Here is a 22,626-nt window from a genome sequence, read left to right on the forward strand (position 1 = left end):
AGTTATGAAAGTCCAAGTGAGGTTAAAGCAACGGAACAGGTACAGGAACAGGTTCTTGATATTTTTCTGTCACGTGTGGTGACCAGACTAACGCTAACCATAGTCCATTAACAGACATCAAAGTTATACTACAAATAAATGTTAGAGGAGCTAAAACTTTCTTTAAGAATGGAGATGATTCAAAGGAAGTGTTTAACAGCGTATAAAGCAGTTCCAGGGTTAAATAAGTTGATACTCTGACGAAGAAGTGGAGACAACCTCAAATAGCTGTGTATGAGGAAAGGACATTTATGCATCAGAGAGAGGTATCACCTAAATTCCATAAAAATGCTACTGTGAATAGCAAATGAAATTCCTATGGCAGGGTACAGGAATATGGAAAACTCAAAGCATTGATAAACAGGCATTTTACCTGGCCAAGATTTCCTAAGGACGTAGTGTGGTTCTGTAAAGTCAGATTGGTCAGATTGTGGGAAAATGTCAATGTATATTTGAGCTGGCATCTTTAAGAGACAAACCTGTTGAGTGTTAATGGATTGTGTTGGGACCATGACCAAAAACAAAGGCAGGACACCAGTATATCCTTATAATTATGGAAATGAGAACCATTTAGTAGTGGAAAAGCTTTTTTTTTTACTCATTTTAAGTTCCCAATTAACAATGTAATCAGGCCAAGTTTTAGAGTTTATGCCTTAAAGTTTTTCAATAATGAATGAACAAGTTTGGTATAAAACTGTTGAAGTATACTGCCTATCCTTTGCAAGCTTTGGAAGGACGCCATCTAATCACAAAAAAATGCGATGATTAAAGTATATTGTCATGAATGCCCACAGGATTAGGACAAAGGGCTAGATTTCTTACTCATTGCTACCAGAGATTCCCCAAATGAATTAATTTACTGGTTTTGTGTATATTTGAATTGATCTATATCGATGAGATGAGATCCATCGAAACTGTTTAAGGAGGCTTTTTAAGGGAACAAGAGGAATCCTGACTATTGGATTACATGGCTGTGTTTCTAGAGAGACTGGCGGGGCGTCTAAAGTGGCACAAGAGCATTTGGAAACATCACAAGTAGGCTGAAAGAATGGACAGACAAACCTGCTGCGTCTATAAAGTTTCAAATAGGAGAAAAATTGTTAGTGTTATTACCTTTCATAAGGTTAGTCTCTGCAGGTGAAATTCAGTGGTATGTACAAGTTGATTAGGAGAATTACGACAATAACTTATCTGGTAGATACTCCTGATAGCAGGAAGAAGAATCTGTTTATGACATGTGAACATGTTAAAGTGATATCATCACAAGGAGAAAGATGAGAAAGAGTAAGTATACTAGATGGTAAGACAACAGGAGGATGACAGAGACACTAAGAGTGAGGTTGGAGGAGCGGCAAACAATTCACAATGCAAACTTCTAAAAATTTGACTACCCAATAATGAAATATCGAGATAGTTAGTTAACATTGTACGTGGAGCAAAGACAACAAGAAGACCCAGTAAGGTTACTTAAATTCAAGGAAATTTGAAGAAGTACATCTGGATATACTGTGTAGGCAATGTGGATGTTGACAAATCAATACCATTAAAGCAACATTTTTTATGTGCTAGAAAATCACCTGTTGGAGATCGCTGGTCATGTTAGTTCCTAAACTGATGTGTTCACTACATATTAAGTAGATTGGAGAAAAGTAAATGCAGTAACAAAATCAAATTCATTCCCAGTTCTTCAGTTAGAAGATTGTACTGATTAGGGTGGCAATGCTTCACTTCTTTCTAAGATTAATCAATTCTAAAGGTACTGATGTGCACCATTAACTTCAAAGGCTAAGGAGATATCAGACTTTGATATAACCCATTTGGTCCATCAATTTTGAGTGATGGCATTTGAGCCTAAAAATGATCCATCTATGCTCTAAAGACTTGTGAATTAAGTTGTAGCTAAAGTGCGTAGCTAAATAGTTTATTTAGGTGATACTGTAATAGGAGCTTCCTTGTTAACAGCACAGTGACACACTTGCACCAAATGAACTGCAGCAGGTCAAGAAGGCAGCTCACTACAACCTTCTCAAGAGCAACTAGGGATGGGCAATATATACTGGCCCGGCAAACAACATCCATGTCTGATGAATAAATAACCATTTTAAAAAAAACAGCGTAACACCTGCGGAGAATATGTAAAGCAACTGGAAGACCAGTATAAGTAATTAAAGTTAGCTGGCTGAGTAATAAATCGCACCAAGTGGTATACCAGTTGGGAGAGAGTTGCCTTTGGAGTCCTCAACATTGACTCTGGATTTCATGAAGTCTCAGAACATGAAGATTAACATGGGCAAGGAAACATCCTGTTGATTACCATATACTGTCTTCCCTTCGTTGATAAGTTAGTATACCTCCATGTTGAACAACAATTGGAGGAAGCACTGATGATGGCAAGGGCGCAAAATGTACTCTAGGTAAGGGATCTCGATATTCACCATCAAGAGTGGCTCGGTAGCAGCACTACTGATCAAGCTAGTCAGGTCCTAAAGGACGTAGCTGCTATACTGGGTCTGCAGCAGGTGGCGAGGGAAGAGGGAAAAACATACTTGACCTCATCTTTACCAGTCTGCTGGCTGCAGATGCATCTGTCTTTCATTCTCAGTAAGAGTGACTACCACACAGTCCTTGTGTAGATGAAGACCTGCCTAGACGTTGAAAATACACTTCAAAGTGTTTTGCGGCACTGTCACCATGCTAAGTGGGAAAGACTTCGAACAGACCTAGCAACTCAAGGCTGGGCATCCATTAGGCACTGGGTCATCATCAGCAACAGAACTGTACTCCAACACAATTTGTAAACTCTTGGTCTGGCATATTCCCCACTCAACCATTACCATCTAGCCAGGCATTTTTAAAACATAAATTTTCATTTGCAAGTTAAAAATTGATCTGTTGGATCAGAATACATATCAAAAGGTCAAATGTATTTCTCGTTACTGTGCTGATTACAATTTTATACTTTCCATGTTAGTAACCAGACACTTATTCTCTACATTGCATTTGTAGGTTCACAATTTAAAATTTGCACCATAAAACTACTTTTGTTGACTTTATTATTTTGCGGACCACCATCAGCAAGCCAGATACAAACATTTATCCTAGTAAATTTGATTTGTTACATTAATAAGGGATTTTAGATGAAGATGATTTATAGATATTTGTCCCAGAAACATAATTGAAATTGAACCAACATAATTTCAAGTGTGTACGTTTAATTCGGAGCTGGAAGTTTGTAGTCACAACTCAAAATAAACTTAAAAGGCCTGGTGCAATGTTTGCATCTAATCTGTGTGGTTGTTTATCACTGGCAGTGTGTGTTTTAAGTTGCAATCTTGCACAGATAAACAAAGTCAACCACTGTTATATGTAAATGTTAATCCATCATGGCTGAGCACTTAGAATGATGGTGTTTCTGTTCATTGCAGTTGCTGTTAGTTGCTTTTGTATTTTTTACTGCTAATTTTACTTCTCTTTTGTTGCTGAACTTTTTGTAAGGAAATTTTCACTGAAATTAATCATATTGTGTTTCTTTTCTCCCTACTCTCACTTGATTTCCTGGCAAACCTGTGGTGGTCTTAATATGATCAGCAACAGCAACTTCAGGCTCAACATCTCTCTCATGGTCATGGACCTCCTGTGCCTCTCACTCCTCATCCTTCAGGACTTCAGCCTCCATCAATCCCCTCACTTGGTAGCAGTGCAGGCCTTTTGACTCTATCAAGTGTTTTGGGTGGACAGCCCCACCTTTCTATGAAAGATGATAAGAAGCACCATGAATCCGACCACCACAGAGGTGAGAAGCAAGGCAGGCCTGATTAGAAACCTTTTGTGAATTTCAGTCAATCACAGCTACGTTGTTTTTGTTTGGTTTCAAAACTGATACAAGATGCAAAAAAAATGTATAGTTAACCAATTGCTGAAACAATCAGTATTTTTAAAATCCAAGATTTAAATTAATTTGTTCAACTTCTGAATTTTATGGTTTTCTGTGATGTGTTATGCTACAAATACCATTATAACAAAAGTAAACACTGCAGATGCTGGAGATCTGAAATAGAAACGAAGTGCTGGAAAAACCCAGGAGGTCTGGCAGCTTCTGTGGAGAAACTGTTAACTTTTTGAGTCCAATGACTCTCCGAATCAGTACTGAAGAAGAATCGTGTTGGATTTGAAATGTTAAAAGCTTGTTTCTTTCTCCACAGATGCTGCCAGACCTGCTGAGTTTCTCCAGCACTGATACAAATATGACTATTTTGTTGGCTGTCTACATTAAAGCGAACAGTATTGAAGCATAACTCGTGGAACACTATCCACATTTAAAGAAAATGGAAGAAGACTTCCTCTTTACGTGGGAGATGAAGGCAAAATTATGACATTTTTGGGGCTGACTCCAAACTTGCTTCTTAATGTCATTTGTGCCATCCCAGTTTCATGCATCATATGTTATAACTACGTGAAATAGAGGTATTACATTCCACAGCATTCATGGCAATTATAATCTTTACTGTCCGTCGACTGATCTTCAGTTTCTTTGCTGATTACTCCTGAGTATATGTTAATAATAGCAAGTGCTCAGCAAATGAATAAAGGCCCAAGTCCACAAGTAAACAGGCAGGCATAGAAAATAAAATGGTAATACCTGCAAGAGATCAATCCCTTTTACCACATCATTACAATGCTACAGCCCAATTTAAATCAATTCACAGCTGGAGAGGAGGTGCAGGCTTTTTGTTTGTAGTATTTGAGAATCAAGGCAAGAACAAGTAATGGTGTTTGAATTAGATGGAAATAATACAATGTTGCTTATTCCTCTGCCATATTATTTGCTGCCTATTTTCGTCCAACTGATAATCCCTCTTGCAATAAGTAGATCTTAACTACTTAAAATTAACTATCTGATTTACTTTCTGTAATAGATGTATTGATGTGATGGAAGCTAGTTGTTGCATCACCTTCATTTTTAATTGCTTTGACCTGTTTGATCAGGATAAGGAGTCCATTCAAATGTTGCACGCTTGTTAGCATTAGCAACTGCTCCCTTTTCACTGTTAGCATACCTTTTTCTCGCACTTCTTCCCCTCCCTTTTTCAGCTCCCTACCTTAAATGTTAAATTTGCAAATTAAAACGGGTGAGGCAGAGGAACCTTTGTCTTAAATAAAATCTTTACAAATATTGAAGTGATTTCAAGTGTCTTAATCTAAATGCTTTGTCAGGTAATATTTAGGATATTTTGCCTTAAGTAATATGTTTATGATTTTTAATTGGCATCATGCATTGCAAATTTTCAGTTTCTCTTATTAGCCCTCTTCACTGCCCTCAACCCCATGTTCACATGTCCTGGAAATGACGATTGCTGAAGAAGAATTTTGTGATCTTTTGGATCCAACTCACTACTAAGCCTCATACAAGATTGGCAAGCCTCTCTAATATGTAGGCAAACATGATTCTTGCAGACAGCAGCGAAACAATGATATAATATAAAGAAAACAGCTATGTAGGGTGTTTGGAAGTCTGAGTTATGTGCATTCTAACTGCAGGCTGAGGCTGAGGAATATTACATCTCTCCTTGCTGTTATTCTGTTCTCCCACCACTCCCCCATCCACCCCACCAGGAGGGTAAAAGTAATCGAAAAGTAGAGGGACAGAATGCTGATGATATTCCAAACCTCTTCAAGGACAATTATTCATTCAAACTAATACAAAAGCTAAGTTGTTTGCTTATTGGTTTCTTGTTTCAAAAAAGCCTTCTGCTACCAGACTGCCTTTCTCCTCTTAATGTAGTACCTATGTATCCACATGCTCAACGTGATGCATAAATGCATGCTCCTGTGAGTATAGTAAAATGTAGTGCATCTTTTTCACCATATATCTATGCAAATTTTCCAGAACCAAGAAACTGTTCTAAAAAGTGAACTTTGCAATTTGATGTGCAATATGATTGTCTTTTTTAAAAGAGAGTATTCACAAATGGTGGCGATAATTATCTAATAAATATTTTTTGAAAACTAAATAAAATAATCTCAATGCACAAGTGTTTATGAATAGAGTTTATTCGTTAATTGGGAATAGTTTTAATACTTGAAATTTAATAGAAGGTTATTCCCATCAAAACTTTGATTTACAAGATGGATTCTGTGATTTTTAATGCATTTAAGGCGAGCGGCTACAAATTGTTTATCTGTGCTCTGTACGATGCCAGATGTGTAGAAATGGGGGGGAAAAACACAAAGCTCTAGATTTCTTGAACAACCTAGCCACATGCAAAAAGCAACATTTTTTCCCATTCTGACTAGATCCAAAGGAGTGAAGAAAATACACTAAATAGGTCAATCACTTTTAAGATGATCAAGATTGTTATTGTAAAGAGATACTTGTCATGCAAGATGTCTTACAGTTTTGTCACTGTTTGCAACATGGCCTTCCTTGCAGAATGTTTGGTCCTCTTTGTCATGAATATTCAGTACAGCTGCCTGAAATCCTATGATGTTAACCTGATCCTTTATCGTCTAGCCCCCTGCTCCCCAATAAGAAATTAGAAGACGCACCTCTCTGAAATATTTGTTTCCTCAGTTAATATTGTTTTAAATTGTTGGCTTAGGCTTTCACATTTTGTACTATAAAGTTATGTTCTCTTGGTAATGAATGGAATGATGTAAATGGTGTTTTTTTTAAAGCATGAAAATATCATTTATGTATTGTGTATTGAAGAAATTTTGGAAAGGTTGAGAAAAAGCACAAAATTTGTGCATTGGACCAAATATAATATTAGTTACCTCCTCTAATGTAAACTAAAACAAACACAAAGACCAGCTTTGATTCTATCTCTCTTTTTTTATTTCCCATTGCTGATTTTATCTCTCCGCCTTTTTTAAAAAAAAAATTCAACAACAATAAAAGATATTCACATGATGATGCTAAGATTGGAATGATATGCAGGATATATTGGTAGGTGTCTTTGTCAAAGGACAAAACTGTTTTGAATCTAAACAGACTTGGCCTGAACCTAAGTAGATCATACTGTAATGTTTCTAGCTTCACTAACCACGTCCGGTAGATGGTTGCACTAGCCAGAGACAAATGGGAGATGTTTGTAATTCTACTACAGTTTATTTGTCTTTTTACTACTACTGATAACCAGAGAGTGTTTGATGGACAATGACATTACCAGAAAACCATCCATACTGTTTTATCTTTCTGAAATGTATGTCAGGAGAGGGAAAATAAACTTGATGTTGCTAAGTTTTAGTTGTAGTCATGTCAAATCATTCTGCTCAGTTAAATTGAACAGTTTTTGCTTTTCATATTTAAAAAAAGTCTTGTATTAAGATCGATGTGTTGTGAATCAACTTAATTTAATGAATAAGAATTGCACTTGCTGAATAACTTTCATTGCCATTTTAATTTAATAACCCAGCAGTAATTTATTCTGTCATTGGTTCCAAGGCCAGGGGTTGTATGCAAAGAACTGATGTATCTATAATGTTAAAGTATATGTGGAACTTTTAAAAGAAATGTATTAGAAATGTGCAATGAATTGAATGAATAAAGCTGTTGTGAAAGCATCTGTCGGCTTGCGTTCTAATTTTCTTTTTTCTTTGTTTCTTTTTTGCCTTTGTATCTGACCCACCATATCTATGCATTTTGTGGTTACTGTGGAAACAGAGAGGGACCCAGGCACTGTAAGTACTACTGAATATCCCACTTCCACTATCTTTAACTTTTTCAATGACCAGACAGTAAGGCATCAGCAGATTAAAAAAAGAACTATCTCACTATAATATCTGCCAATTTCTCTCCACCATCAAATAACTAAAGCTGTCTTCAAACGCTCTTTAAATTACTGGAATCCAATTTACTCTGGATCTTAAGTGACACAAACTGGATAGAGGTTTGCAGTCCCCATCTTCATTTTATATCCTTTTCTTTCTTAATTACACTAGATTACTGCAATGCATCAAAAAGCTATGTGAGTAATGTGTACCATCAACTCTTACAATGGTTAAAAGCTATTGGGAGGAAAAATTCACTTGGTATGTTTCCCATAGTTATTACATTGAGATTTTGAGATTTATAAACTTGTGATTGGTTTTGGAAACTTTAGTGTTCGTTGGCAGGTTAATTACAAATCTGTTCAAATTTTGTACACAAGTACATTGGTCAGTGCTACATGAGAGCGAATTGGGATTTCAGTTCCTGTTTTCTAGTGCTATGTCCTTCACTGCCAGTTTGTGAAAATTCCATATTTTCATATGTATTTATGAAATAACATCATGTGATTTCACTAACTGGAATTGCTACTGCATTTCAGTTGGGTTTTCACATGTATTGTTCAAGTACATTTTACTGTGAGTGCCAGTTTTTGAAGCTCAGTGTTGCTGGCAAAAATAAGATGATGAACATTTCACAATATGTATCCATTTGTGAATTTAAATGCAGTTTAGCTTTCTTGTCAGTCTGTTATTGTTAGTCTTTCAGAGCGTGGTTGACTTACATGAATAAGACAAATCAGTTGTACTTAAGTATCCTAATATTCCAATCAACAAGCTTACAGTTGTGAGCAAAATTTAGCAGACAGGCTCCTGTCACATATACTAAATTAATTGTGATGCAGTTTGTGCTTCATCTTGTTTTTGTTTTGCTGAATGGTTTCCTGGTGCTAGTTTGATGTTCCATAAACACTTCTATGAAATGATACTACCCAAGGCTGCTTGTGCCATTTGCATTATGAACAAGAATCCACAACACAAAGCAGCTAACCTCTGCAAAGTCAGTATGTATAGTAATGTGAGCTTTCGTGGACGTTGTACTTTTCCTCTGAACATGCTATTCGTGGGAAAATTATGTTGTTTGTCTCACTGTATTGACTGAGTGCATACATCTGTGATCCAAAATAAAATGGTACGAAAAGTGGATCCTTAAATGTAGTCCAGTGGTGGCAGCACAGTCTCATTTACCTCCAATGGCAAGCAATGGTACAGAAGAGCTATACATAGTTCTGTATTCAGGTGACAATGTGTGTTTAATTGTTACTGTTTAAAATAGTTTAACAGATTGGTAGAGTCGAAAGTGGCAAATGTTCTAACAGTGCAAAATTACACTAGACAATTGATTTTAAAAGAAAATATACCTTTACATTAAGATATCTTCCTGAAGTGCTTATTATCACAATGAAATTGTACTCGAGGCATCATCTTTTAACCATTTTGAATTTGAAAGGGATTTATTGTACACAGACCTAAACTTTCTAAGTACTGCTCCAGTATTGCAACTTCTGATTAGTTTTCTAACATGCGAAATATTGACTCCTCAGCCTAGCATATGAAATCGAGTAACAACTGTGGTTTTTATAGAATTCACATAAGTCCATGACCATCTGATTTCCTTTTGTGACTAAATCTCCCTTGAGCTTGAAATTTGATTAGCTGTCTTTTATTATGGGTAAAACTGCCTAGTGAATTTAATTAAATTTAAAATGATCCATGAAGCTTGAGTTGCTTGAACCTGACACAGGTTTGGGTGGCTACGTTTAACAAAGCACTTGATGTCTATGTTTACCTTCAGCAAGATTAATGCATGAACTAGTGCATTTCTCATACCTCAGGTATTCATTTAATATTTGCTTTCTGACTGTTTAGAGATCATGTTGTGAAAGCAAAGAAATGTAACAGTGTCTGCAGTGCCTGACCCCACATCAACTTGTGGGCAAGAGAAATTTCAACAATATTGTACTCTGCAAAACTTGTGGGAAAATAGCCCATCATGGGTTGTGACAATGTTTACTTTATTTTGAAACAATGCTTGCTGTGCGTGTCAATTTTTCCACAGCTAATTTTATATCCTTTGCAAACATATATATTTTGCAATTGTGCAACTGTGATAATGCTGTTAGCATATAACGTGACAAAAATCACCCAAGCATGATTTGGACCAAATTAAAGTGAAATTAATATGACATTATAGGGCTTTAAATTAAACTGTGCTTCCATGACAACTTTAGGGAGATCAAAAAGTTATATTATTAAAGTTTCTCTTAACCTTTGATTCATGTCACCAAGAAGAATTAAGTTTATAGATAGAGGTGGGGATATGGAAACAGATCAGCCCTGATCTTATTAAATGGCAGACCTGGCTTGGGGCCAAACGGTCTACTTCAGCTCCTATTTCGTATGTTTGCTTGTTATCAAGTTAGGAAGGGAACTTGGAAAGCAATTTGTTTGCACCATGGTGTTGTGATCAAAAATATTATGATAGAAGTTTATAGAATTGAGAAATGGGCAAACCTACACAGTATTGCTTGAATAGTGTTAGATTGAAAATCCAAATTCATTTCTATGCTACTGGCCCACATCACATGAACAACCTAGTCTAACCTCACTTTCATCATCACTTCTCAGTTTCTGGGCGGCTACGTTTTTATTCTGAGATGAGATGAAGGTGCCAGTCATAAGGCTGGTATTTGTGGTCTTCTGTAATTACCCTTGACAATGTTGGGGTGCAGGAGAAAGAACCATCTTGACCACTGCATTCCATCTGGTGTAGGTACATATACAGTGCTGCATGTCGGAGGTCCAAGATTTTGACCTAGCAACAGTGATGGGGCAGCGATTATACTTCCAAGTCACAGAACAAAGAAAATTACAGCACAGGATCAGGCCCTGCGGCCCTCCAAGCCTGCGCCGATCCAGATCCTCTATCTAAACCTGTCATCTATTTTCCAAGGATCTGTATCCCTCTGCTCCCTGCCAATTCATGTATCTGTCTAGATGCATCTTAAATGACGCTATCGTGCCCGACTCTACCACCTCCGCTTGCAATGCGTTCCAGGCACCCACCACCCTCTGCATAAAGAACTTTCCATGCATATCTCCCTTAAACATTTCCCCACTCACTTTGAAATTGTGACCCCTAGTAATTGAGTCCCCCACTCTGGGAAAAAGCTTCTTGCTATCCACCCTGTCTATACCTCTCATGATTTTGTAGACCTCAATCAGGTCCCCCCTCAACCTCCGTCTTTCTAATGTAAATAATCCTAATCTACTCAACCTCTCTTCGTAGCTAGCACCCTCCATACCAGGCAACGTCCTGGTGAACCTCCTCTGGACCGTCTCCAAAGCATCCACATCTTTTTGGTAATGTGGCGACCAGAACTGTACGCAGTATTCCAAATGTGGTTGAACCAAAGTCCTATACAACTGTAACATGACCTGCCAACTCTTGTACTCAATACCCCGTCCGATGAATGAAAGCATGCCGTATGCCTTCTTGACCACTCTATCGACCCGTGTTGCCACCTTCAGGGTACAATGGACCTGAACACCCAGATCTATCTGTGCATCAATTTTCCTCCGGGCTTTTCCATTTACTGTACTGTTCGCTCTTGAATTGGATCTTCCAAAATGCATCACCTTGCATTTGCCTGGATTGAACTCCATCTGCCATTTCTCTGCCCAGCCCTCCAATCTATCTATATTCTGCTGCATTCTCCGACAGTCCCCTTCACCGTCTGCTACTCCACCAATCTTAGTGTCATCTGCAAACTCGCTAATCAGACCATCTATACCTTCCTCCAGATCATTTATGTATAAATGATATCAAGATAGCTTGTGCCTTAGAGGGAAACTTGCAAGAGATGGTATTCCCATGGGCCTGTGGCCCTTCTCGTTGGTAGAGCGTGCAGGTTTGACAGTTGCTGTCATAGGAGCCTTGATGAGTTGCAGCAGTTCATTTTTTAAGGTGGCGATTGTGTCAAATTTGTTGAATGTTGTTTGAGCCACACGCATCCAGGAAAGTGGAAGTATTGTATGACACTCCTGATTTACCATGTGGTTCATGGACAGGAGTTGAGAGACTGGACATGAGTTACTCATCATAGATTGCCTAGCCTCCAATATAATGTTGTGACTACAACATTTAATAGGTTGTGAATTATAACCTCCAGCATGTTCATGGTTGAAGTTTTCACATTGGTAATGTCAAGTGGAGATGGTTAAACTATCTAGTTGGAAATGGCCATTGCTGGGCTTTTACGCGATGTCGATATTACTTGGAATTTCACCCAAGTCTGAATGTCTTGCTGCTTGCTACATTATCTAAGGAACTGTGAATGATATTTGAATACTGCAGTCATCAGTGCAAATATGACTAGCTCTTGGGACTAAAGGGGTCAAAAGGTATGAGGAGAAAGCAGGAATTTGGTCCTGAGTTAGGTAATCAGCTATGATTATATTGAATGGTCAGCTGGCTTGAAGGACCAAATGGCTTACTCTGACTATTTTATATGTTTCCATGTTTTTATGTGCTGTGGCAAGTCATTAATGAAGCCGTTGGAGGTAGCTGAACCAATGAGTAATTCTACAGGAATTCATGTAGTAATGATTGGCATCTGAGATGATTGACTTCAACCACCAGAAGCACCTTCCTCTCTGCCAGATATGCCTCTAACCAGTAGACGGTTTCCCCTGATTGGCATCGACTTCAGTTTCACTGGGACTGCTTGGTGTCACATTCTGACAAATATGGTCTGAAAGTCAAGGGCAATCATTCTCTCGCCTCCCCTCTTGCATTCACCTCTTTGACCAAGTTTAGTCCAAGGCTGTAATGAGATCGAGAGCTAGTGCCCCTGGCAGATCTTCAGTAAGCAGGTTATCACTGTGAAGGTGCAGCTTGATAATGTTGTCACCAACGCTTTGCTGATAATTGAGGGTCGATGGATGGATAATTGGCTGGATTGGATTTGTTGCCCGAATTGTGCATTGCATAACTGTGCAATTTTAAGCATTGTGGCCAAAGTGACATGGCACAGCTAGTTCTAGAGCACACGACTTCAGTTTTACTACCAGGATGCTGTTGGGGTCTGTTTCCCTGTGAGATTCAATGTCTTTTGCAATTTCTTTATCATATGGAGTGAATTAAATTCACTGAAAACTGACCTCTGTGATGCCGGGGACCTCCAGGATGATGCTGAAAAGGATCATGTACTTGGCACTTCTACCTGAAGAAGGTTGCAAATGCTTCAGCCTCATCTTTTGCACCAATGTGCTGGGCTTTCCCCAATGTTGAGGATGGTTTGTTTGTGGAGAATCCTCGTGCAGTTATTTAATTGACCTATACTATTTAAAATTGTAAATGCAAGGGTTGCAGAGCTTGAATGGGATCTGATATGATCTTGTGAAATTGCTTTGCTCTGTTTTCTGCTCACTAATTCCGTTTGGCTCGCAAGTGGTTCGATGTCACCTCATTTTTACCTATGTCCCTAGTGCTACTCCTGGCATGCCCTGCTGAATTTTTCATTGAGCCAGGTTTGATCCCATAGCTTGATAGTGATATTAGACAGAAAGAGATTCCTGGTCTTGAAGTTACAGGTTGTAGTTGAATATAATTTTGCTGCTGTTAGCCCATTGGATGGCCAATTTTGAGTTGCTTGCACTAATCAAAATCTTTCTCGTTTAGCATGCTTCTTACGACAAGAGTGAAAGTGAGACTTTGTTTCCACAAGGGCTGTGGAGTGGTCATTCTTGCCAATTCTTTCATGAGCTGAAGCAATTGTGACAGGTAGATTAGTAAGTGCAAAGCCAAGTTAATTTATTCCCCCCTAGTTGGTTTCCTCTACTCCTTCGTCAAACAGCCTGTGTCCTTCTGGTCTTGGCCAGCCGTGACTTTATTTCAAAAAACAATTATTTGCGAGTGTGGGCAGCACTGGCTGGGCTAGCATTTATTGCCATTCCTGTTGGTTTTGGATACAACTGGGTGGCTTGTTAGGCCATTTCGGTTAAGTGTCAACCATACTGTTTGGGCCTGGAGTCGGAAGAATACCAGGCTAGATAAATGTAGCAAATATCATTCCCTGATTGTCATTAGTGAGCACGACAGATTTTAATGGCAGTTCATCAGTGGCATGGTCACCTTTACTGTGTCTAGCTTTTAGTTCCAAATTTATTAATTAAATTTAAATTCTGGTAGGTAGGGTGGTGGAATAGGAACCCCTTTTCCCAGAGATCAGCCATGATCACGAAGAATGCCAGAGAAAGCTTGAAGGGCCGAAAGGCCTCCTCCTGCCCCTACATTCTGTGTTTCTATGTACAGCCTTAATTTGAGCCTCTGGGTTCCTACTTGTGTAAAATTACCACTATGCCAGTATCCCCATAACAGTGCTGTTCATTTAACTGTGAAGTTACTTCTATTCGAGAGTCTGAAACAATGAATTTCACATTGTGATCTCCTTTCTAAAATGTTTGTAGTATTCCCTTTTTAAATATTTTATTTATCTTAAGTTATACTGTAATTTGCCAGTGAAAATCAATGGTGCAAACAGCATAAATGGGTTTAAGAAATAGACTATCTAAATTGATTTGTCATAGAACAATCCTCTCATCTCAGGATTGCTTGAGTAGATTGGAACTACATTCTGTGGAGTTTAGGAGAATTTAGAGGTGATCTCATTGAAACACAGAAGATTCTAAGAGGGCTTGACAGGTAGATGCTGCGAGGTTGTTTCCTCCTCTTGTAGAGGCTGGAACTGGAGAGTACACTGAGGCTGAGATGGATGGATAGATGGATTCTTGATCAGCAGGGTAATTGATGGTTAAAGGAAAGTGGATGTGAAGACTGTTGGATCAGCCATGATCCTATTGAATAGGAGAGAAGGCCCTAGGGACTGAATGACCTACTTCTCTTCCAATTTCTTATGGTATAATCTCGGAATAAGGGGTTGCGTGTTTATGCCTGTGCCAAGAAGAATTTCTTTGTTTCCTGTTTGTGAATTTTCAAGCATCCACAGCCCTCTGGGGTAGAGTAATTTAACGTTTGAGTATATTCAAGGCTGAGAGATTGGTAAACCTTGGAGGAATCAACAAATATGAACATCAGATGAGAAAATGGAATTGAGGTCAAAGAGCAGCTATAGTTTTATTGAATGACAAACATGTTCAAGGAACTATAGAGCCTACTGCTTCTAATTTTAATGTCCTCTCTCACTAAGCCTGTATATAGTTTAAGAAAGACTTAATTACTCTTGCACTCCAAATATTTATTTTCTTGCAGATCTGTGCCTGACTTGCTGGAAGCAGCCGTGCTGCTTTATCTTCTTTCAGTAACCTGCTCAACCACTACACTGGCGGGTATCAAACTGGTTTTCTGAGGACAAACAATGCGTCCTTACTTCCTGACACATGAATTCTGTCAGGAACCTAGACACAGACGTGGAGTGCTGATTTCATTGTGACCTTGTGACAACAGAACTGTAATGGAATGGATAATTGCTTTTATAAAACACAGATCCATTGTCTGCATGGCTCTGAATGTATGAAGTATATTCCAGAATGGTACAACTTCATAAGCATTGGAACTAGCCTGGGAAACAATTCTGGAGAAGAAACATCAAGAAAGGGATGAGAAAATGGTGGGTATAGTGGAAATACAATGTTCAACAATATTGTGACCTCCAAAATGCTATGGGAACAACTTATTAAAGAAACCTATGCCTGCCTTGCACTAATAGTCCCTTTTCAGATCTCATCCTGTCCTCACACCATCCATCGAAATACTGTTAAACAATGCAATCTAATGGGTGGTGCTATTATTTTGTTAACCCTGTAAAGACTGACAGCAGTCCAAGAGAAGTTTACTAACTCCCAAAAATATCTTTCTCTAATTGTCTAACTGGTTATTTTAAACATGTAAAATTCAACCAACCTGACTGGAGGTGGAGTACTGCTTCCATTGTGGATACTTGAGGTTCGCTATTACAAACAATTCTGTCTGTACATCTGGCTGATGACCACAGTTTCTTGGTGTTGGTTGAGGCAGTATGGCCCAGCTGGGGATGACAATTCTCTTGGGATTGGCCCAGAGTCTCTATTAATTGAACATCAATCTTCAGGATATTGCTGTGTGCAGACGTGGAGAAAAGCCAATGGAGCATTGAAATAGTTTGTGTTGTAACCTTCTTCAAACATTTCTCTTTATCAGATAATAAAAGATTAAAAATAGGGGGGGAGGGGGGCAACTATTTTGCTGACAGTCAGATATTATCATTTGTTCCATGATTTGACTAAATTGTCTTGATGCTATGGAAAACGCGATAAATTGGAGTTGGACCCCTAATAAGTTGGCTAGCTGGAACAGGAGTGCACTTAAAAGGTCCATTGTGTACAACTATTGGCCTTTGTCTGTTGGATGGACCCTGGAAATCTTGATTTGTACTTTACAGGGTGCACTTAGGGTATGCCAGCTCCACATGCATTCTCCCTTCAGTCAGTGATTTCCTTTCCCCTGATGTTGCTCCTGGTGCATGGTGAAACTCCAAGTGTGGACTCTTTTAACTAACCCTCTAAAAGTACACAAGGTGACCATTTCTGAGCTGCTTGTGAAGTTATAATTGAATGACATTTAATAGAATCATACCATACATTTGGGGCCTGTCGGCTCATCAAATCTGTGCTGACAAAACTATAAATCTACACTAGTTCCACTTTCCAGCAATTGATGCATAGACTTTTAATGTTATGACATTTCAAGTGCTCATCCAAGTACGTTCTTAAAGGTTGAGGCTTACTACTTGAACTACCTTTTCAGGCAGTGCATTCCAGATTCCCACCACTCTTTTTGAATGAAAATATTTTTTCCTCAAAGCCACCTAACTTTCATCTTCAGATTATGCCCACTTGTTATCGCCCCTTCAACTTAAGGGGAGGAGCTGCTTTCTATCCAAGTTGTCCGTGCCCCTCATAATCTTATACACCTTAATCAGGTCACTTCTCAGCCTTCTGTGCTCCAAGAAAACAACATGAGCCTCCACTCACAGCTTCACTCCAGGTAACATCCTGGTGAATCTCCTCTGCACTCTCTCCAATGCAATCACGTCTAACCTATAGTGCAGTGAACATAACTGCATTTGGTACTCCAGCTGGTGGCTTAATCAACGTTGTGTACAGTTCCAACATGACCTCCCTTGTCTTGACGACTGATAATGGCAAGTCTCCATATGCCTTCTTAACTACCCTATTAACCTATCCAACGGTTTTCAGAGATCTGTGGATAAGCAGCCCAAGATCCCTCTTTTCCTCTGAGCTTGTGAGTGTCCTGCCATTCATTGAGTATTCCCTTGTTTTGTTACTTCTTCCAAAGTGTATCACCTCTCAGTTATCAGGATTAAATTCTATCTGCAATTCATCTCCACCTCTGATAAATCCATTTACATCCTCATTGGCCAGGAAGTTGACAATCTTTGTGTCATCCACAAAACCGACTATCATCCCTCCTACATTCTATATTGTTTATCCATATCACAAACAATAACGAACCCAGCACTGATCCTTATGGGATGCCACTAGACAATGGCTTCCAATGACACAGCTTTCTGCCTCCACCTTTTGTCCCCTACCACTATGCCAATTTTGAATCCAAGTTGCCCTGGATCCCTTGTACTTCTATTAGTCTCCCGTATAGGACCTTGTCAAAGGCTTTGTTGAAATCCATAAAACTAATCAAGCTCATCTATGCACCTGGTCACGTCCTTGAGAAATTCAATCAGATTTGTTAGGGATGACCTTCTTCTGACAAAGCCATGTTGACTATCCTTGGTCAAACCTTGCTCTTCCAAGTGAAGATTAATTCTGCCCTTCAGAATTTTCTCCAATTGTTTCCGTACCCTGATGTGAGACTCACTGTTCTGTAATTCTCTGGTTTATTGCTACTAGTCTTCTTGAAAAGTGGACCCACATGAGCTGTCCTCAAGTTCTCTGGCCAAAACCTCCAATTCTTCCACACTCCTCATGTCAATCTGCTCAAGATCCTCATGGTCTGTCATTCCAAATTCTGTACCTTGTCCACCCTAGAATGTTTTCAGGTGGTTGAACTGAAAGGCAAAGGATTACCATAAGCATCCTATTTATCATTGTTCAGAAAATTGACATGGAATATAAATAATGACAAGAAGATTAGATCAAAGACTGGAGGAGCACTTGTGATGTAGTGGACATATCCCTATCTCAGGGCCAAGAGACCTAGATTCAAACCACACCTACTCCAGAGGTATGTAAGTAACATCTCTTATACAATTTGAGTAGAAAATATCCAGATTGGAGACTGGGAATTCTGCAATGCATGATTTGCCATCTGAATCCCTAAATCCTGTTCGACAAGAACGTGAGAGAATACTCTCCACTTGGGAGATTGACTGCGGCTCCAACAACAAGCTAAATTTGACAATATCCAAGGCGCACACTCTGCTTATTTAACTGATATACCTGTCATCACCTTATGCATTCATTCTCTCCACTACCAGTGCAAAGTAGCAGCATTGAGTACCATCTACAAAATGCAATGCAGCAATTCACCAAGACTGTTTTAACAGTTCCATTCAAATCGGTCACATACACCACCTTGAAGAACATAAACAGCAGGCACTTGGGGACAACATCATCTGCAAGTTCTACACCAAGCCACAAACCACTCTGACTTGGAATACTATTGTTGTTCCTTCATTGTTGCTCAACTAAAATTCTGAATTCCCTGCCTGTGAGCTCTCTGAGTGTACCTACTTCATAAGAATGATAGTGGTTCAAGAAAGGAAATTAGACAAGTAATATATGTCTGTCTTGCCAGTAATGTTCACATCCCAAGATTAAGTAAAAGCCTTAAGATCAAGGTACTCAAGGTTTTTTTTCATTCATTCATGGGCTATTGATGTCACTGGCTAGGCCAGCATTTATTGCTCATGCCTAGTGAGATGCCTTCATGAATTTCTGCCATCTTAGTGTGTAGGGACACTCAGTGCTGTTAGGAAGGGAGTTCCAGGATTTTGACGCGTTGGCAGAGAATGAATGGAGACATAGTTCTAAGTTCAGCTGATGAGTGACTTGTAGGGGAACCTGCAGATGATGTTCCTGTGTTTCTGCTGCTTTTGTTCTTCTAAATAGTCGTGGATTAGTAAAGTGCATTCAAAGGAGCTTTGTTGAGTTTCTGCAGCACATCTTGTATAGTAGGTAAAGCTACTACTGTAGGTCAGTACTGTAGGAACTAAATGTTGAATTGTAGTGGTTGGGATGCTAATCAAGTAGCTTAACTTAGTTGGACCCTGGAGCTGAAATAATTGACCTGCAACAATTGCAACCATTTATTTTTACTAGGTAGGACTTCAAACAATGGAGACTTTTCCCCGAGCTTCCCACTGATTTTCAGTTTTGCTAGGACTCCCTGATGCCACAATCAGTCAAGTGCTGCCACGATGTAAACAACAGTCATTCTCACCTCATCTCTGTAGCTCAGCTCCTTTGACGATGTTTGGGCCAAGTTGGTAATGTGGTCAGGAGCTCAGTGACCCCCGTGGAGCCCAAATGGAATGTTAGTAAACCGTTATTCTTTTTGGGAATGCTGCTGCTAACACTGTCGACAAGCCCTTCCATCACTTGCTGATGATTTTCAGTTAGTGTTGGATCTGTTCTGCTTTTTGTGGATTGGACATACCAGCCATTTTTTCATTTTGTTGGATAGATACCAGTATTGTTGATATGCTGGATCAGCTTGGCTCGGAACATGACTAATTCTGGAGCTCAAGTCTTTGACAGCATTGCAGGAAAGTTGTCAGGACCAATGGTCTATGCAGTTACTTCAGCTGTTTCTTGATATCATATGGAGTGAATTGAATTGGCTGAAGACTGGCATCTGTAATACTGGAAATTTTGAGAAAAGGTTGAGATGGATCATCCATTTGACAATCCTGGCTGAAGATGGATGTAAATACCTCAGCCTTTTTTTTTCACTGAAGTGTTGGGCTTTCCTCCTCCAGCTACAGGTTGGCAGGTTTCAAATCCATGTCCCATAACATTAGCTTGGAGTTCTGCGGTACCATTGATACCATTACCACTACGTCACCACCTCATAGTGATGGAGAATGATATTTGAGTGGAGTAAGACATGGGATTGGCTGACCAAAACCCCCGTGGGACATACCTTTCATGTTTTATTTTAAGGTGCCCAATGCTTATGATATCCATTTGAATTGTCTTTAGACTTATGACATGGATTAACACTCACAGTCCTCCTGTGCTTCCCTGTTCTTGTTTTTATTTGCTCACAGGATCTGAGCTTGGATGACAAGGCCGGGACTTTTTGTCCATCCCTTATTGCCCTTGAGAAGGTGGTGGAGAGTTGATTTGTTTGACTTCTGCAATCCACCTGGTGTAAGAGTTTGCGCAGTGATGTTAAGTAGGCAGTTGCTTTTTTTTTTCCGCATCATTAAAGAAGGAATGATAATTTATTTCTAGGTCAGGATTATATGTGAACTAGAAGGGGACGTGGTAAGTGATGATTTTCTCTGCATCTGTGGTCCTTGACTTTCTAGGATGACTGGCTTTAAAGGTGCTGTCAAACATGCCTTGGAAATTGCTGGTACAGGTGCATCTTATAGATGGTACACACTGCTGCCATAGAGCATTGATGACAGTTGAGTGCTGATCAAATGGAATGCTTTGTCCTGAATGGTGTAGTGCTTTTTAGATGTTGTTTAAGTTGCATCCACTCAGGCAAATGGAAAGTATCCCTTCACATTTGGCTTATTTTGGAGAGGCTTTAAGAAGATAGGACCTCTGATATTCTCTATGTGGTTGTGTAACAGGTACATTTAAATATCTGGTAAGTGCTGATGCTCAAGATGTTAATCGTTAGCAATTCCAAATTCCTCATGTAATTAAATATCACAGGGAGGTGGTTAGGATCTCTCATTTAAGATGGCCCTTCTCTGTCACTTAAGTGAAGGAATTTTACTTTTCACTTAGCAGTTTAAACTTGGACGTGAGCTTAGACTGCTTGCTTATTTGAGAAATTGTCATCAGTAAAAGAGCCATCTTTTGCCTATATAAAAGTGGGAAGGTCATAAAATCATAGAATTCCTATACTGTCATTCGGCTAACTGAGTCTGCACCAACCCTCTGAAGAGCATCCCATCCAGACCCACCCCCGACCCTCTCCCTGTAACTCTGCTTTTCCCATGGCTAACCTACCTAGCCTGCACATCCCTGGACACTATGGGCAATCGAGCATGGCCAAGCCATCTGACTTGCACACTTTTGTAGTGTGGGAGGAAACCAGAGCACCCGGAGGAAACCATGGCAGACAAGGGGAGAATGTGCAAACTCTACAAAGACAACTGCCTGAGAGTAGAACTAAACCCAAGTCCTTGGTGCTCTGAGGCAGCAGTGCTATTCGCTGAGCCACCATGCTGCCCCTATTGATAGAGTTGGGCCTAGGATACTATCCTCAAGGGTGTGACTAAAGATTTTTCTAATGCTATTACTGCCAAATTCATCCAATTATAGCTTCAAGGAAGCATCCAAAAGCAAGGGAGGCTGGAGAGCTTCTCCTTTTCTGCTGTTTTCTCAAGTCCTGAATTCCAGATGCCTGTAATGAACACGAGCCTTTCTTTTAACAGTGACAGGAACATTCTCTTCTGCCCCACTCCAGTTAAGTCAGATCCCACATATAAGTATGTACTGTGCTTGTTGCTCACCTTTTCAATTCAAAAATGACACGGGGATCAATTTGGGGATTAATTATACCCAGGTAATAAGTTTCACACTTCAAACATGCAAATCATCTGTGCCTGAACAAGTGCCTGAAGCAATTTTACCCGAGTGCTTCTTTATAGCATGACTCACTTTTCTGCCCAGTGGATAGTCCACTGCCATTTCAGAAAAAAATGGAACATAGCTTAGATATGCTGTGTACTAAAAGAAATTTATTTTACACTGGTTTTTACATTCTGTTGTTTTGTGCCAGTATAACAAATTATCTATGGCATTTTACAGAAGCTACTCTTTTTAAAAAAAAAGCCTCTGACAAATTTTCTGAAGAAGGATCTAGGCCCGAAATGTCAGCCTTCCTGCTCCTCTGATGCTGCTTGGCCTGTTGTGTTCATCCAGCTCTACACCTTGTTATCTCAGATTCTCCAGCATCTGCAGTTCCTGCTATCTCTAACAAATTTTCACAGCTTCATACTGTAATATGGGCATGATCTGCCAGTGAAAATCTTTAGCTTGCTTTGTACTGTCCTAATTGCTCTCATGTGTATCAAGATCATCTTTGAAAATTACATGCTTTTAACGCTTGAACATATTTTGTTCTTTCCCATATTATGTTTCTTTCATTAAGATGCAGTTAGCCACACATGCATAAAGCGTGTCATAATGAGTGTGTAGGTGAATTAAAATGTCATAATTTGCACCAGGTGCAGCATAGAATTATCACATAATATTATTTGGAGCTTAATGACTATCTAATTGTTTAAATGTGCAGCACACCAAGTTATTTATCAACACTATGAGCTTATTCGTGCATTACCCACATTATGCTTGAGTTAGGCTAGTGAGGATAAATGAGTTGTCATGGGCTTCAGGTCTGTTTTTCAGACATGCTTCCTTTATTTCTTACAGCCTGGGAAGTATTGGTCCCAGGAGAATTGGTGTGGCAGCTGAGGAAACATATCTGAATAATAGGCATTATATTCACATTAGGGAGCCTGCCATCTTGATTGTGATGCACGATTGGGTTTTCTTTTCAAAAGATGATTTGCGTTTGCCACTTGAGGTTTT

At 39.3% G+C, this 22,626-nt stretch overlaps 1 protein-coding gene across 1 annotated transcript in view; it reads left to right on the forward strand.

Moving 5' to 3' along the window:
• Positions 1-3,531: 3,531 nt before the first annotated feature.
• LOC125481632 (transducin-like enhancer protein 1) overlaps positions 3,532-22,626 on the forward strand; it is a 39,116-nt gene continuing 20,021 nt past the window's right edge. Inside the window, exons 1-2 of the mRNA XM_048593451.1 lie at positions 3,532-3,832; positions 7,703-7,719. Of these exons, the coding sequence (XP_048449408.1) occupies positions 3,790-3,832; positions 7,703-7,719 (60 nt within the window). The 5' untranslated portion in view covers positions 3,532-3,789. The remainder of the gene's footprint in view (positions 3,833-7,702; positions 7,720-22,626) is intronic.

This window comes from Rhincodon typus, chromosome 3 (genome assembly GCF_021869965.1).
Source record: "Rhincodon typus isolate 14 chromosome 3, sRhiTyp1.1, whole genome shotgun sequence".
Classification (NCBI taxonomy): Eukaryota; Metazoa; Chordata; class Chondrichthyes; order Orectolobiformes; family Rhincodontidae; genus Rhincodon; species Rhincodon typus.